Here is an 18,131-nt window from a genome sequence, read left to right on the forward strand (position 1 = left end):
GGCAACTCAGGGTGGTTTACAGAGGCAACTATTCGATTCCCAAGACTTTGGACTACTGATTCTAAGAAATGATCAGAACTGGGATTTTTCAGGACTCAGACTCCTTATTATTATTATTATTATTATTATTGAACTGTTTTGCTTTCAGACGCCAGCAAGAACAGAATGCTTAGAGACTTCAATGTAGGAACAGTATGCTTAGAGACACCACTGGACTTTCAAACTAGATGGAGACTCTATAAGACTCTCAGAACAGAGAGATGCTTTATTTACTATTAACTATATTTGTATACTGCTCTTCTCAGCCTTCAGGCGATGCAGGGCGGTTTACAGAGGCAACGATTCGATTCCCAAGACTTTGGACTACTGATTCTATGAAATGATCAGAACTGGGATTTTTCAGGACTCAGACTCCTTATTATTATTATTATTATTATTTTAGAACTGTTTGGCTTTCAGACGCCAACAAGAGCAGTATGCTTAGAGACTTGAATGTAGGAACAGTATGCTTAGAGACTCCATTGGGCTTTCAAACTAGACAGAGACTCTAAGACTCTCAGAACAGAGAGATGCTTTATTTACTATTTACTATATTTGTATACCGCCCTTCTCAGCCCTCAGGCAACTCAGGGTGGTTTACAGAGGCAACTATTCGATTCCCAAGACTTTGGACTACTGATTCTAAGAAATGATCAGAACTGGGATTTTTTCAGGACTCAGACTCCTTATTATTATTATTATTATTATTATTATTATTATTATTGAACTGTTTTGCTTTCAGACGCCAGCAAGAACAGAATGCTTAGAGACTTCAATGTAGGAACGGTATGCTTAGAGACACCACTGGACTTTCAAACTAGATGGAGACTCTATAAGACTCTCAGAACAGAGAGATGCTTTATTTACTATTAACTATATTTGTATACTGCTCTTCTCAGCCTTCAGGCGATGCAGGGCGGTTTACAGAGGCAACGATTCGATTCCCAAGACTTTGGACTACTGATTCTATGAAATGATCAGAACTGGGATTTTTCAGGACTCAGACTCCTTATTATTATTATTATTATTATTATTATTATTATTTTAGAACTGTTTGGCTTTCAGACGCCAACAAGAGCAGTATGCTTAGAGACTTGAATGTAGGAACAGTATGCTTAGAGACTCCATTGGGCTTTCAAACTAGACAGAGACTCTAAGACTCTCAGAACAGAGAGATGCTTTATTTACTATTTACTATATTTGTATACCGCCCTTCTCAGCCCTCAGGCAACTCAGGGCGGTTTACAGAGGCAACTATTTCGATTCCCAAGACTTTGGACTACTGATTCTAAGAAATGATCAGAACTGGGATTTTTCAGAACTCAGACTCATTATTATTATTATTATTATTATTATTATAGAACTGTTTTGCTTTCAGGCGCCAGCAAGAACAGAATGCTTAGAGACTTCAATGTAGGAACAGTATGCTTAGAGACTCCTTTGGACTTTCAAACTAGACAGAGACTCTATAAGACTCTCAGAACAGAGAGATGCTTTATTTACTATTTACTATATTTGTATTCTGCCCTTCTCAGCCCTCAGGCAACTCAGGGCGGTTTACAGAGGCAACTATTCGATTCCCAAGACTTTGGACTACTGATTCTAAGAAATGATCAGAACTGGGATTTTTCAGAACTCAGACTCCATATTATTATTATTATTATTATTATTATTATTATTATAGAACTGTTTTGCTTTCAGGCGCCAGCAAGAACAGAATGCTTAGAGACTTCAATGTAGGAATAGTATGCTTAGAGACTCCTTTGGACTTTCAAACTAGACAGAGACTCTATAAGACTCTCAGAACAGAGAGATGCTTTATTTACTATTTACTATATTTGTATTCTGCCCTTCTCAGCCCTCAGGCAACTCAGGGTGGTTTACAGAGGCAACTATTCGATTCCCAAGACTTTGGGCTACTGATTCTAAGAAATGATCAGAACTGGGATTGTTCAGGACTCAGACTCCATTTATTATTATTATTATTATTATTATTATTTTAGAACTGTTTTGCTTTCAGACATCAGCAAGAACAGAATGCTTAGAGACTTCAATGTAGGAACAGTATGCTTAGAGACTCCATTGGACTTATTATATTGGTTTTGAATTGTATGTATTTTGTTTTCTTGTTTTGTTGTGCTTTTGTGTTGTATTGTGTGTACTATATTGATGGGTGTGGCCTCATATAAGCTGCACCGAGTCCCCCTGGGGAGATGGAGCGGTGTATAAATAAAGTTGTTGTTGTTGTTGTTGTTGTTGTCGTTGTTGTTGTTGTTGTTGTTGTTGTTATGCATTCAAAGAGAATCTGCAAGAAGTCCTTGAAGCCCAGGTGTGTTGGTCATGATCTCATGGCCTCTTGGTCAGGCTTGGACTTAAATTAAGTGGTGTTTACTTGGTGTCTCTCAGAGGAGACAACTTTGCCACAAGATTTAGGTTCCTCTCGCGGCTCTCAAGTTCATGATTCAAGTTTCCTGTGTTTGCCTATGTTCCTGGAAGGGTTTGCCTTGGACAAAGTTCCAGTTTTCATGCCTCTGATTTTGACTCTTGATTTCATGTACTTTGCCATTTTGGGACCACTGATCCAATGCTATTTTGTAGTTTCGTTTCTACTGCTGTTTTGGGAAATGCCCTTTCTTCCCTTTGTCCCTGCTTTTCTTAACACACTCCTGTAGTTAGGACTACTGAAAAGGTGTCTCAAGGCGGTCCTGTTCAACATCTTTATTAATGTCTTAGATGAAGGGTCAGAAGGCATGATCATCAAGTTTGCAGATGACACCAAATTGGGAGGGAGAGCCAAGACTCCAGAGGACAGGAGCAGGACTCAAAACGATCTTGACAGATTAGAGCGATGAAGGGCCAAAACGAACAAAATGAAGTTCAACAGTGACAAATGCAAGATACTCCACTTTGGCAGGAAAAACGAAATGCAAAGATACAGAATGGGGGACGATGAGGCCTGGCCGAAGAGCAGGATGTGTGAAAAGGATCTTGGAGTCCTCATGGACAACAAGTTAAACATGAGCCAACAATGTGATGTGGCGGCAAAAAAAGCCAATGGGATTTTGGCCTGCATCAAGAGGAGCATAGTGCCTAGATCTAGGGAAGTGATGCTACCCCTCTATTCTGCTTTGGTTAGACCACACCTGGAATATTGTTTCCAATTCTGGGCACCACAATTCAAGAGAGATATTGACAAGCTGGAATGTGTCCAGAGGAGGGCGACTCAAATGATCAAGGGTCTGGAGAACAAGCCCTATGAGGAGCGGCTTAAGGAGCTGGGCATGTTTAGCCTGAAGAAGAGAAGGCTGAGAGGAGATATGATAGCCAAGTATAAATATGTGAGAGGAAGCCACAGGGAGGAGGAGGGAGCAAGCTTGTTTTTTGCTTCCTTGGAGACTCGGACGCAAGGGAACAATGGCTTCAAACTACAAGAGAGGAGATTCCACCTGAACATGAGGAAGAACTTCCTGACTGTGAGAGCCGTTCAGCAGTGGAACTCTCTGCCCCGGAGGGAGTGTGGTGGAGGCTCCTTCTTTGGAAGCTTTTAAGCAGAGGCTGGATGGCCATTTGTCAGGGGTGATTAGAATGCAATATTCCTACTTCTTGGCAGAATGGGGTTGGACTGGATGGCCCAGGAGGTCTCTTCCAACTCTTTGATTCTATGATTCTAAGGCTTGTGTGTTACTGTTTATATGTGAGTTATATTAATTGTATTGTTTTTGCTTGTTGTTTTTTGTTTTGTTGATGTGTTGTCGGGCTTGGCCTCATGTAAGCCGCTCCGAGTCCCCTTGGGGAGATGGTGGCAGGGTATAAATAAAGTAGTAGTAGTAGTAGTAGTAGTAGTAGTTGTTGTTATTATTATTATTATTATTATTATTATTATTATTATTATTATTAGAGTGGAACAAATACGTCCATTCAGTCCTTGAAAATGGTCGAATTGAATCACGACAACAGGACAAACCTTTCCTCACGCTGCTCTGTGAACGTGCTGCAACATGAAAAATATGAATGCAAAGAATGTTCGGCGCATGTCAACCTAGGAGACTATTACGACTGACTTGCAGAAAGGAGCAGATAATGAACTTGCAAACCTCTTTGGGTTTGCAAGTCCGTTTCCCTTACTCGAACCAACCCTGAATCCCGTCCATTGACCATTGCTGCCCAGTTGCAACCTTGTAGTTACTTACCAACGCTTCTTTTCCTGCGGATGGACCTGGGGTGGTTTTCTTGCACGTGTTTGGCAGAATGAACGCTGTGAGATATCAAGTTTGTCTCCGAAATGTCGTCATATCCTAAAAACAAAGAAATAGAGTGTTTAGAATCACCTCCAAGAAGCACCAAATGAAACTGTTTCAAATAATTGCGTGTTTGGAAACTGTTTACTTTTGCCAAAGAGTCATTGATCTTGGGATGCCAGAGCGCATCCCATTCAGGGCCTTCTAAATAATACCCAGTGTTCTCTGTAACACAGGAAGTAAGGAATCTCTCATTTGGTAACAGCCATGGATTGATGTGCTGGGTTTTAGCCTGCCACTTTTGGACTCTTGCTTGCTGAGGCATTCCTGCAAGTATCTTTGTGGATCTTAGGAAGCTATTTCTTGATTGAAGGCATTGGTGTGCTGTGTACTGTCGAAGGCTTTCATGGCCAGAATCACTGGGTGGTTGTAGGTTTTTTCGGGCTATATGGCCATGTTCTAGAGCAGTGGTTCTCAACCTGGGGGTCGGGAACCCTGGAGGGGTCATGAAGGAGTGTCAGAGGGGTCACCAAAGACCACCACAAAACACACTATCTTCTGTTGGTCATGGGGGTTCTATGTGGGAAGTCTGGCCCAACTCTCTGGATATAGGTGAGCTACAACTCCCAAACTCAAGGTCAATGCCCTCCAAACCCTTCCAGTATTTTCTGTTGGTCATGGGAGTTCTGTGTGCCAAGTTTGGTTCATTTCCATCGTTGGTGGAGTTCAGAATGCTCTTTGATTGTAGGTGAACTATAAATCCCAGCAACTACAACTCCCAAATATCCAGGTTTATTTTCCCCAAACTCCACCAGTGTTCACATTTGGGCACATTGAGTATTTGTGCCAAATTTGATCCAGATCCATCATTGCTTGAGTCTACAGTGTTTTCTGGAAGTAGGTAAACTACAACTCCAAAAAACTCAAGGTCAATGTCCACCAGACCTTCCCAGTATTTTCTCTTGGTCATGGGAATTCTGTGTGCCCAGTTTGATTCAATTCCATCATTGGTGGAGTTCAAAAGGCTCTTTGATTTAAGGTGAACTACAAATCCCAGCAACTACAACTCCCAAATATCCAGGGTTATTTTCCCCAAACTCCACCAGTGTTCACATTTAGGCATATTGAGTATTTGTGCCAAATTTGATCCAGATCCATCATTGCTTGAGTCCACAGTGTTCTCTGGAAGTAGGTGAACTACAACTCCAAAAAACTCAAGGTCAATGTCCACCAGACCTTCCCAGTATTTTCTCTTGGTCATGGGAGTTCTGTGTGCCATGTTTGATTCAATTCCATCATTGGTGGAGTTCAAAAGGCTCTTTGATTTAAGGTGAACTATAAATCCCAGCAACTCCAGCATTACCAAATGACAAAATCAATCACCCCCAATTCCACCAGTATTCAAATTTGGGCTTATTGGGTATTTGTGCCAAATTGGGTCCAGTGACTGAAAATACATCCTGCATCTCAGATATTTACATGACAATTCATAACAGGAGCAAAATTACAGTTGCAAAGTAGCAACGAAAATAACATTATGGTAGGGGGTCACCACGACATGAGGACCTGTACTAAGGGGTCACGGCATTAGGAAGGTTAAGAACCACTGGTCTAGAGGCATTTTCTCCTGACGTTTCGCCTGCATCTATGGCAAGCATCCTTTGAGGTTGTGAGGTCTGTTGGAACTAGGAAAATGCGTTTATATATCTGTGGAATGACCAGGGTGGGACAAAGGACTCTTGTCTGCTGGAGCTAGGTGTGAATGTTTCAACTGACCTCCTTGATTAGCATACTGTGCCTGGAGCAAACTTTTGTTGAGAGGTGATTAGGAAACCATGAAAATGAACAAAATCTGGCTAGCAGTATTGAAAAAAACTCTAAAATTGCAATATCACAACAACAGAGAGGAAACAAACAAGGACATCTAATCACCTCTCAACAAAAGATTGCTCCAGGCACTGCCAGGCAATCAAATGCTAATCAAGGTGGTCAGTTTAAACATTCACACCTAGCTCCAGCAGACAAGAGTCCTTTGTCCCACCCTGGTCATTATTCCACAGATATATAAACCCATTTTCTTTGTTCCAACAGACCTCACAACCTCTGAGGATGTTTGCCATAGATGCAGGCGAAACGTCAGGAGAGAATGCCTCTAGATCATGGCCATATAGCCCGAAAAAACCTACAACAACCTAGTAACAAGCCGTTCGGATACATTCCAATGCAGTAACAAGCCTTTCACAATAGTAACAAGTTATTTACTCCTTAACCAGTTCATGATAATCTATGTATATAATAAAAGTCAGTGTTTGTATGCGGAGGACGGTGTATGTGCCACTTTCGCACGCCACTGTGACCAGCATGGGTGACAGACCTGGACCAAACTTGGCACACATAACCTCCATGACCCCCTTTACATCCTGGTGAGGTTTGGGGGGGGGGGGGGGGAAGGGCAGACAAAGGTTGATGGGATTTGTAGTACTTTCAAACCCATCAGTTCCCACAGACCACTGTGGCCCCCAACAAGGACAGATAAAGACCAAACTTGGCACACGGAGCCCCCATGTCCTACTCTACATCCCACTGCTGTTTGGAGGAGGGTGGGCCATGGATGATGGGATTTGCAGTACATCCACTCACTTCCCAAGATCGCTGCCACCCTCATCCAGTGACTAATCAAGACCAAACTTGGCACACAGAGCCCCCATGACCCACTCTACATCCTGGTGCAATTTGGTGGAGGATAGACCACAGATGATGGGACTTGAAGCACCTTCACTCACTTCCCAAGACCGCTGCAACCCTCATCCAGTGACTAATCAAGACCAAACTTGGCACACAGAGCCTCCATGACCCACTCTACATCCTGGTGCAGTTTCAAGGAGGATGGACCACAGATGATGGGACTTGAAGTACTTCCACTCGCTTCCCGAGACTGCTGTGACACTCATCCAATGACTGATCAAGACCAAACTTGGCACACAGAGCCCCCATGACCAACTCTACATCTTGGTGCAATTTGGTGGAGGATAGACCACAGATGATGGGACTTGAAGTACCTTCACTCATTTCCCGAGACTGCTGCGAACCTCATCCAATAACTGATCAAGACCAAACTTGGCACACAGAGCTCCCATGACCCACTCTACATCCTGGTGTGGTTTGGTGGAGGATGGACCACAGATGATGGGACTTGAAGTACTTCCACTCACTTCCCAAGACTACTGTGACACTCATCCAATGACTGATCAAGACCAAACTTGGCACACAGAGTCCCCATGAACCACTCTACATCCTGGTGCACTTTTGAGGAGGACAGACCGTGGATGATGGGACTTCAAGTACCTCCACTCCCTTCCCAAGACTGCTGCAACCCTCATCTAATAACTGATCAAGACCAAACTTGGCACACAGAGCCCCCATGACCCACTCTACATCCTGGTGCACTTTTGAGGAGGACAGACCATGGATGATGGGACTTCAAGTACCTTCACTCACTTACTGAAACCACTGCCACCCTCATCCAATGACTGATAAAGACCAAACTTGACACACGGAGCCCCCATGACCCACTCTATATCCTGCTGCTGTTTGGAGGAGGGTGGACCATGGATGATGGGACTTCAACTACCTTCACTCACTTCCTGAAAACAATGCAACCATCATCTAATGACCAATAGTGACCAAACTTGGCATACAGAACCGCCATTACCCACTTTCTATAATAACCCGGGCAGCGCCGGGTCCCCAAGCTAGTAAACAATAAACAATAAAAATTATAAACACAGTCATAAAGTAACATTCCAATAAGCACAATCACAACAACAATGGGCGGGCCACATGTACAGGATAAAACAATTAAAAGACACTAATGAGATAAAACACCCAGAGTTGTGATAATAATAAACTATTCAGTGTTACATTTAAATACGGGTGGAAGCAGGAACACATTTCTTCACAGATGCATTACTTGTTTTTGAGTTTTTTAAACTCCAGCACTTGTCCGCTCTGAAACGGACACACAGCTGATTTAAAGGAAGCACGAATGGAAAGCAGTTAGAACTCTCCGAAACTCTTTATTTTAGACTTTATATTCTTAAAGAGAGCTTGAATTGAGGAAAAAGAGATATCCAGTGGATTTTCTTTTTAATTCACTCCGTAATGCGCTGGACCTCATATGCGCACATGCTAATCTGCTTATGTTTATATTAAGATATTAAGATAAGACCAGCCAATCCCTCTCCAGTGCCAGAAATACAGCTTAATGGTGTAACATTAGAAAATGTGGACCATTTCCACTCTCTTGGCAGCCACCTCTCCACAAAAGTCAACATTGACACTGAAATACAACACCGCCTGAGCTCTGCGAGTGCAGCATTTTTCCAAATGAAGCAGAGAGTATTTGAGGACCGGGGCATCCATAGGACGCAATGGAGCAATGGCTTCAGACTACAAGAGAGGAGATTCCACCTGAACATGAGGAAGAACTTCCTGACTGTGAAAGCTGTTCAGCAGTGGAACTCTCTGTGGTGGAGGCTCCTTCTTTGGAAGCTTTGAAACAGAGGCTGGATGGCCATCTGTCAGGGGTGATTTGAATGCAATATTCCTGCTTCTTGGCAGAATGGGGTTGGACCGGATGGCCCAGGAGGTCTCTTCCAACTCTTTGATTCCATGACTCTATGATTCTATTATTCCCCCAGGCAGGAAGCAGCCAGGCTTTGAAGCTGCAAAGCCATTCAATGCGAAACCAAGCCGGTCAATTGCAACATCCATGCTTGCCTCCGACAGACAAGGGTTCTTTCTCCTTCCTTGGACATTATTCCACGGATAGATAGAAACAGAAATAAAAATAGAAATAGAAATAGAAATAAAAATAGAAATAAAAATAAAAAAAAATAAAAAATGGAATGTTCATTTGTGGGATGAACAGAACTCAAAAACTACCGGATGAATTGACACCAAATTTGGACACAATACACTTATCAAGCCACCAAGTGACCATCACTCATAAAAACACTGAAAAACACAGCAAAAGAGACTTAAAAAGCCAAAAAAAACCCAAAAAATACATTACAATGCATGAGCAAAACCATGGTGCGTCCCACACCACTGGAGAAATTACACTGCTTAGCCGGTATTGCACCACCTGACATCCGCCGGGAAGTAGCAGCCAACAGTGAAAGGACCAAGGCAGAGACATCTCCAGCTCATCCCCTGTTTGGGTATTAGCCAGCACGTCAAGAAATAGTTTTCTAAGGTCTACAGAGACACTCGCTGGAACACCTCAACAAGCGAGAGTCCAAAAGTGGCAGGCTCAAACCCAGAACCTCAACCAATGGCTGATACCAAATGAGAGACTCCCCCCTGGGCACACAGAAGAAGACGGGGCGACTTGGAAGGCGCTGAACAGACTGCGCTCGGGCACCACGAGATGCAGAGCCAATCTTAAGAAATGGGGCCACAAAGTGGAATCTTCGACATGCGAGTGTGGAGAGGAGCAAACCACTGACCACCTGCTGCAATGCACCCTGAGCCCTGCCACATGCACAATGGAGGACCTTCTTGCAGCAACACCAGAAGCACTCCAAGTGGCCAGATACTGGTCAAACGACATTTAACCAACTACCAAACTCACAAGTTTTGTACTTTTCTGTTTGTTTGCTTTGTCCTGTTAGAAATGTAATACAATGTTCTGGTTGCTCTGACACGACAAATAAAATAATATATATATATATTTATATGCGCAAACATACATATATACACATATACACAAACGTATACACATACACACACACAAAACACAAATACACAAACTGGGCCACAGCAACACGTGGCAGGGGACAGCTAGTGTTTGTATACATGTGTGTGTATGTATATATGTGTGTGTGTAATACAATGTTCTGGTTGCTCTGACACGACAAATAAAATAAAATAATATATATATATATATATATGCGCAAACACACATATATACACATATACACAAACGTATACACATACACACACACACAAAACACAAATACACAAACTGGGCCACAGCAACACGTGGCAGGGGACAGCTAGTGTATGTATACATGTGTGTGTATGTATATATATGTGTGTGTGTGCGTGTGTATATATATACATATATATGTATATATGTGTGTGTTTATATATATATATATATATCACATTCCAAAGATAAGGCAGGAGTGAGGAAAGATTTAAAGGCACAGTACACACTTTCTTTTTTGGCTAGCTATAAGGAAGGGGCTATAAGGTCATGATTTACATACGGCTTTGTATATCCTCTCTCTCTCTCTCTCTCTCTCTCTCTCTTTTATGATTGACTACCCCTCTCCCGAAGGGGAAGGTGAAACCCCCTTCCACACTCCATCATTGCCAGGAGGCAAAAACCCGCGAAACAGCGAATCCACCAAAAGCGAACCGCAAAGTAGTGAGGGAACACTGTATTCTCCTTTGTGGATTCAGGACCTATTACCTAAGATTTACAGAGACGCTTCCTTGTTTGCATGCTGCAAGTCGTCTCTGGTTTCTTCTGGATTGAGAGAATCAGCCGTCTGCGAAGACGTTGCCCAGGGGACGGCTCTTAATGAGACATGCCGCATTATCACGGGGTGCCTGCGCCCTACACCACTGGAGAAACTGCACTGCTTAGCCGGTATTGCACCACCTGACATCCGCCGGGAAGTGGCAGCCAATAGTGAAAGGACCAAGGCAGAGACATCTCCAGCCCATCCCCTGTTTGGGTATCAGCCAGCACGTCAACGACTTAAATCTAGAAATAGTTTTCTAAGATCTACAGAGACACTCGCTGGAACACCTCAGCAAGCGAGAGTCCAAAAGTGGCAGGCTCAAACCCAGAACCTCAACCAATGGCTGATACCAAACGAGAGACTCCCTCCTGGGCACACAGAAGACGGGGCGACTTGGAAGGCGCTGAACAGACTGCGCTCTGGCACCACGAGATGCAGAGCCAACCTTCAGAAATGGGGCCACAAAGTGGAATCCTCGACATGCGAGTGTGGAGAAGAGCAAACCACTGACCACCTGCTGCAATGCACCCTGAGCCCTGCCACATGCACCAGGGAGGACCTTCTTGCGGCAACACCAGAAGCACTCCAAGTGGCCAGATACTGGTCAAAGGACATTTCATCAACTCTCATACTCACAAATTTTGTAATCTGCTTGTTTGCTTTGTTCTGCTAGAAATGTAATATAATTTGACTGGTTGTTCTGACACGACAAATAAATAACAGAGACGCTCACTGGAACACCTCAGCAAGTGTGCCGTCGCGCCTGGGGGCTATAAATCTTAGTGAAAGAAACATGGACGTGGCATCTTTTCCCCAGGGGATTGCTTCTTGCCCTCCTTTAGAGAACTAGAACTCTCAAGGATCAAGACACTATAGATAACTCGAAATAGTCTTTATTGTTCACAATGAGTTACCTTCCTTGGGCATAAACTTGATGTTTCAACAGGGGTAAAGAAAATATACGTTACAGTCTCTGAAGTCTTGGTTCCAAGGAGTTTTTCAGCTGAGAAGCTTTCCAAGTTCCCTCTTTCCCAATGGCTGTGAAAGCATGAACATTCACAACCCCAGTCCAATGACCTATGTTTGAAAGCACAAAGTCTTCCTCTTAGAATCATCGAATCATAGAATCAAAGAGTTGGAAGAGACCTCATGGGCCATCCAGCCCAACCCCATTCTACCAAGAAGCAGGAATATTGCATTCAAATCACCCCTGACAGATGGCCAGCTAGCCCCTGCTTAAAAGCTTCCAAAGAAGGAACCTCCACCACACTCCGGGGCAGAGAGTTCCACTGCTGAACGGCTCTCACAGTCAGGAAGTTCTTCCTCATGTTCAGGTGGAATCTCCTCTCTTGTAGTTTGAAGCCATTGTTCCATTGCGTCCTAGTCTCCAAGGAAGCAGAAAGGAAGCTTGCTCCCTCCTCTCTTGAAGCCACTCCTCATAGGGCTTGTTTTCCAGAGTCAAAGCACCCCCAACAGATGGCCATCCAGCCTCTGTTTAAAGTCCTCCATAGAAGGAGCCTCCACCACACTCCAGGGCAGAGAGTTCCACTGCTGAACGGCTCTCACAGTCAGGAAGTTCTTCCTCATGTTCAGATGGAATCTCCTCTCTTGTAGTTTGAAGCCATTCCTCCATTGCGTCCTAGTCTCCAGGGAAGCAGAAAACAAGCTTGCTCCCTCCTCCTCCCTGTGGCTTCCTCTCACATATTTATACATGGCTATCATATCTCCTCTCAGCCTTCTCTTCTTCAGGCTAAACACGCCCAGCTCCCCAAGCCGCTCCTCATAGGGCTTGTTCTCCAGACCCTTGATCATTTGAGTCGCCCTCCTCTGGACACATTCCAGCTTGTCAATATCTCTCTTGAATTGTGGTGCCCAGAATTGGACACATTATTCCAGGTAAAGTGGTCTAACCAAAGCGGAATAGAGCATGGGGAGCATGACTTCCCTAGATCTAGACACTAGGCTCCTCTTGATGCAGGCCAACATCCCATTGGCTTTTTTTGCCGCCACATCACATTGTTGGCTCATGTTTAACCTGTTGTCCACGAGGACTCCAAGATCTTTTTCACACGTACTGCTCTCAAGCCAGGTGTCCCCCATTCTGTATCTTTGCATTTCGTTTTTTCTGCCAAAGTGGAGTATCTTGCATTTGTCCCTGTTGAACTTCATTTTGTTAGTTTTGGCCCTTCATCTCTCTAATCTGTCAAGATCGTTTTGAATTCTGCTCCTGTCCTCTGGACTATTGGCTATCCCTCCCAATTTGGTGTCGTCTGCAAACTTGATGATCCTTCCTTCTAGCCCTTCATCTAAGTCATTCATGAAGATCCTGACCTATGACCGGGCCCAGAGGGGAACCCTGTGGATGGCACTCCGCTCGTCACTTCTTTCCAGGATGAAGAGGAGGAAGCCTTGGGAAGAATCACCCTCTGGGTTCGTCCATTTAACCAATTCCAGATCCACCTCACCGTAGTTTTGCCTCGCCCCCATTGGACTAGTTTCCTTGCCAGAAGGTCATGGGGGACCTTGTCAAAGAAGACCTTCCTGAAATCCAGGTACGGCCTTCAACTGGACTCAAAAGTCATCTGGTGACTGACCTGGCTTCAACACCCCTTTGAAGGCAATCATAAGGCTGAGGTTGCCCTCAATGAAAATGCCCCTTCCCTATACTCTCTTGTTTTCTCTCTCTGGAAGCAACTCTTCAATGTTTCAAACAGAAATCTCTGTGCTGGTACGGCTATACCAGGAGCTCCAACTTTATTTTCTTTCTGTTATCTGTTTGCAGTCATAGGGCAGGCCTCCTGTCCATCATAATTAAGCTTTGGTTCCGCCCCTTGTTCAGGGCTCTGGGAGGGAAAGGAGCCATTTTTTGGGCAGTCTCACATAAGGAAGCTAAGCTATAGGATGTAGACCAGCTCGTCCCGTAGAAAAGCTTCTTTTCCCAAGAGCATCCAGGGGAACAGACCATCCAGGGAAACAGAAACAGAAATTCCAGGGGGAAGGTCCCAAGGCTCTGGCGGAGAGCTCACAGCCTCTCAGCCTCACAGCAATCAGGGGGAAAACAGCCCTGAAGTTTCAAAGAATCTCTGAGGGGGGATAGCATTACAGATCCACGGAACTCCAGCTGAAATATCTTCAAGCCTCGGCTGGTAGGTCTACTCGATACCCAGACGCATTTGGAATCGGAAGTAGGACCCACACTGATGAGGCATAGATAGTAAACAGCCTGGGAGAGGTTAAAAAGGGTTTTTCCCTACAGAGAAGGTTCAGTTAATCAAAGTCAGGTACCAATCCATTGAGGACTAGACTAAGAAAGCCTTGAAGTGTTGTTTGAACCATTGAAGATTTGTTGTTTGTTCCATAATAAAGACTTTGTTGCGTCATTAAAGACTCTAAAGACCATCACTTCAGAAAAATCCCTGGGAACCTTTCTTTGAGGCACCTTGGCTTCCCGCTGGGCTTAAAGTATACGTCCTATAGAAAAGTACAGCTGTTACAGGCCCAGCGCACGACAGAACAATCTCTCCCAATTTGGAGATCTGTTGTTTAAAAAAAAAACCAAAGAAGCTGAGAACCAAATCTGACATGCCGAGCATGTGTTCTACCTCTGGATTATGGTCCCTCTCCAAAGCAAACAGTGAGAACACACACAAGCGTACATTTCTCCAAGGCACTCTTATCAGGGAGAGTGTTGAGCAAACAAATGCTTATCGAGACACATCCGGGGTCACTCCAGGGCTGCGTTCATAAGTAGAAATCGCATCTCAGGAAGGAGAAAATTACTTCTACAACCTGTTCCAGGAACTTCTATATCTCTGCACAACTCACACTTTCTGCACATCACACTGAGTTTCTTTATCAACCATCAAATGTTCTCCATGTTTGGAAACTCGGAGGCACACATCGAGGCATGGATTCATAGAATCATAGAATCAAAGAGTTGGGAGAGACCTCATGGGCCATCCAGTCCAACCCCATTCTGCCAAGAAGCAGGAACACTGCATTCAAATCACCCCTGACAAATGGCCATCCAGCCTCTGCTTAAAAGCTTCCAAAGAAGGAGCCTCCACCACACTCTGGGGCAGAGAGTTCCACTGCTGAACGGCTCTCACAGTCAGGAAGTTCTTCCTCATGTTCAGATGGAATCTCCTCTCTTGTAGTTTGAAGCCATTGTTCCGCGTCCTAGTCTCCAAGGAAGCAGAAAACAAGCTTGCTCCTTCCTCCCTATGACTTCCTTTCACATATTTATACATGGCTATCATATCTCCTCTCAGCCTTCTCTTCTTCAGGCTAAACATGCCCAGTTCCCTAAGCCGCTCCTCATAGGGCTTGTTCTCCAGACCCTCAATATCTCTCTTGAATTGTGGTGCCCAGAATTGGACACAGTATTCCAGATGTGGTCTAACCAAAGCAGAATAGAGCATGGGGAGCATGACTTCCTTAGATCTAGACATTATGCTCCTATTGATGCAGGCCAAAATCCCATTGGCTTTTTTTGCCGCCACATCACATTCCTGGCTCATGTTTAACTTGTTGTCCACGAGGACTCCAAGATCTTTTTCACACGTACTGCTCTCTTTTCATACCCAAGCTCCAACTGCTTCAGTCACGCTGGAGTTTTCCGAGTCCTCTTCCTCCTCCTGCCCATCACGCTTCCAAAAGGGGAGGCCCAAAGGTCTGCAGATCCCAGAGCAGAGCTTTCCAAAGTTTTCATGTTGCGGACATGCTTTTGAGACATGCCTCCTTTTGTGACACTCTCTTTCAGTTTTCCTCCCAAGTCAGAGGTTAAACCAACCCCTTCATGCAATATCTATATAAATAAAAATGTAATGTTCGTGGGTTGTTGTAGGTTTTTTCGGGCTATATGGCCATGTTCTAGAGGCATTCTCTCCTGACATTTCGCCTGCATCTATGGCAAGCATCGTCAGAGGTAGTGAGGATGCTTGCCATAGATGCAGGCGAAACATCAGGAGAGAATGCCTCTAGACCATGGCCATATAGCCTGAAAAAACCTACAACAACCCAGTGATTCCGGCCATGAAAGCCTTCAACAATACAAATGTGGGATTAACATAACTCAAAAACTATCAAATGAATTGACACCAAATTTGGACACAAGACACCTCTCAGGCCAACAAGTGACCATCACTCCTAAAAACACTGACAAACACCGTGGAAGAGCCGTAAAAAGCCAAAAAAAGGCAAAATTTACATTACAGCACATGTGCAAAACCACGCACATATATGCAAACACGTATATATACACATATACACAAGGAGGGAAGGAAGGAAGAGAAAGAAGGAGAGAAAGAAGGAAAGAAAGGTAGAGAAGGAAGTCAGGAAGGAAGGAGAGAAGGCAATAAAAAAGTGAAAGAGAGAGGGAAGGAAGGAGAGATGGAACGAAAGAGGAAGAGGGAGGGAAAGAAGGAAAGAGACAAGGAAGGATGGAACCAAAGAGTGAAGGAAGTGAAGAAAGTAACAGCTAGAGAAGGAAGAAAGAAGAAGGGAAAGAAAAAGAGGGAGGGAAGGAAGGAAGGAGGGAAAGAAAGAAGGAGAGAGAGAAAGGGAGGGAAAGTTGGCCACAGCAAGGTGTGGCGGGTACAGTTAGTATCTATATAAATAAAAATGTAATGTTAGTTTGTGGGATTAACGTAATTCAAAAACCACTGAGGGAATGGACCCCAAATTTGGACACTACACCCTTAACAGTCAACGAGTTGACCATCACTCAAAAATCCCTCCCAAAATATAATTGGGGGGGGGGGGGGCTAAATGACAATACAGCGCATGCGCGAAAATGACATCTCCCAGCATCCTCTTTAGGGGAGGAGGATGCTCCAAATGCACTGCTTCCAAGCTGCAAGCTTGCTTCTCCTTGGATTTCTTTGAAAGCATCCCAATCTGTACATATTTCCTATTTCTGGACTGCAACTCCCAGCAATCCTCCAGATAGATAAGATAGATAAATTAGATAGAGAGGTAGGTAGATCGATTGATCAGGAGGACTGCTGGGAGTTACAGTCAGGGAATGGTATAGAACAGTGTTTCTCAACCTTCCTAATGCCGTGACCCCTTAGTAGAGTTCCTCATGTGGTGGTGACCCCCAACCATAACATTATTTTCGTTGCTACTACATAAATGCAATTCTGCTACTGTTATGAATCGTCATGTAAATATCTGATATGCAGGATGGATTTTCATTCACTGGACCAAATTTGGCCCAAATACCCGATACGCCCAAATCTGAATACTGGTGGGGTTGGGGGGATTGATTTCGTCTATTTGGGAGTTGTAGTTGCTGGGATTTATAGTTCACCTACAATCATAGAGTATTCTGAAGTTCACCAACAATGGAATTGAACCAAACTTGGCACACAGAACTCCCATGACCAAGAGGAAATACTGGGAGGGTCTGGTGGGCATTGACCTTGAATTTTTGGAGTTGTAGTTCACCAGAGAGCACTGTGGATTCAGAGATTCAGAGTCCAGAGAGCACTGTGGATTCAAACAATGATGGATCTGGACTAAACTTGGCACAAATACTCATTATCCCCAAATGTGAACACTGGTGGAGTTTGGGGAAAATAGACCTCAGCATTTGGGAGTTGTAGTTGCTGGGATTTATAGTTCACCCACAATGAAATAGCATTCTGAACCTCACCAACGATAGAATTGGACCAAACTTCCCACACAGAACCCCCATGACCAACAGAAAAGACGATGTTTTCTGATGGTCTTTGGCGACCCATCTGACACCCCTCGCGACCCTCACAGGGGTCCTGACCCCCAGGTTGAGAAATACTGGTATAGAAGGAAGAGAAGAGAGAAAGAAAAGTGGAGGGGAAGGTAGGAAGGAAGGAAGGAAGGAAGGAAGGAAGGAAGGAGGGAGGGAGGGAGGGAGGGAGGGAGGGAAGGAAGGAGGGAAGGAGGGAAGGAGGGAAGGAAGGAAGGAGGGAAGGAAGGAGGGAAGGAGGGAAGGAAGGAAGGAAGGAAGGAGGGAAGGAGGGAAGGAGGGAAGGAAGGAAGGAAGGAAGGAAGGAAGGAAGGAAGGAAGGAAGGAAGGAAGGAGGGAAGGAGGGAAGGAAAAAAGAGAAGGAAGGAAAAAGGGAGGGAAGGAGAGAGGGAAGGAAGGAGAGAATGAATGAATGAATGAATGAATGAATGAATGAATAAGGGAGGGAGGGAGGAAGGGAGGGAGGGAAGGTTGGCCACAGCAACGCGTGGCGGGTACAGCTAGTATCTATATAAATAAACATATAATGTTCGTTTGTGGGATTAACATAACTCAAAAACCACTGTATGAACTGATACCAAATTTGGA

At 44.4% G+C, this 18,131-nt stretch overlaps 1 protein-coding gene across 1 annotated transcript in view; it reads right to left on the bottom strand.

The window, feature by feature from the left end:
- The window catches only part of LOC137095203 (platelet-derived growth factor subunit A-like), a 125,429-nt gene that overhangs the window by 40,180 nt on the left and 67,118 nt on the right, over positions 1-18,131 (bottom strand). Inside the window, exon 3 of the mRNA XM_067461598.1 lies at positions 4,230-4,334. Within this exon, the coding sequence (XP_067317699.1) occupies positions 4,230-4,334 (105 nt within the window). The remainder of the gene's footprint in view (positions 1-4,229; positions 4,335-18,131) is intronic.

Source organism: Anolis sagrei, chromosome Y (genome assembly GCF_037176765.1).
Source record: "Anolis sagrei isolate rAnoSag1 chromosome Y, rAnoSag1.mat, whole genome shotgun sequence".
Lineage (NCBI taxonomy): Eukaryota > Metazoa > Chordata > Lepidosauria > Squamata > Dactyloidae > Anolis > Anolis sagrei.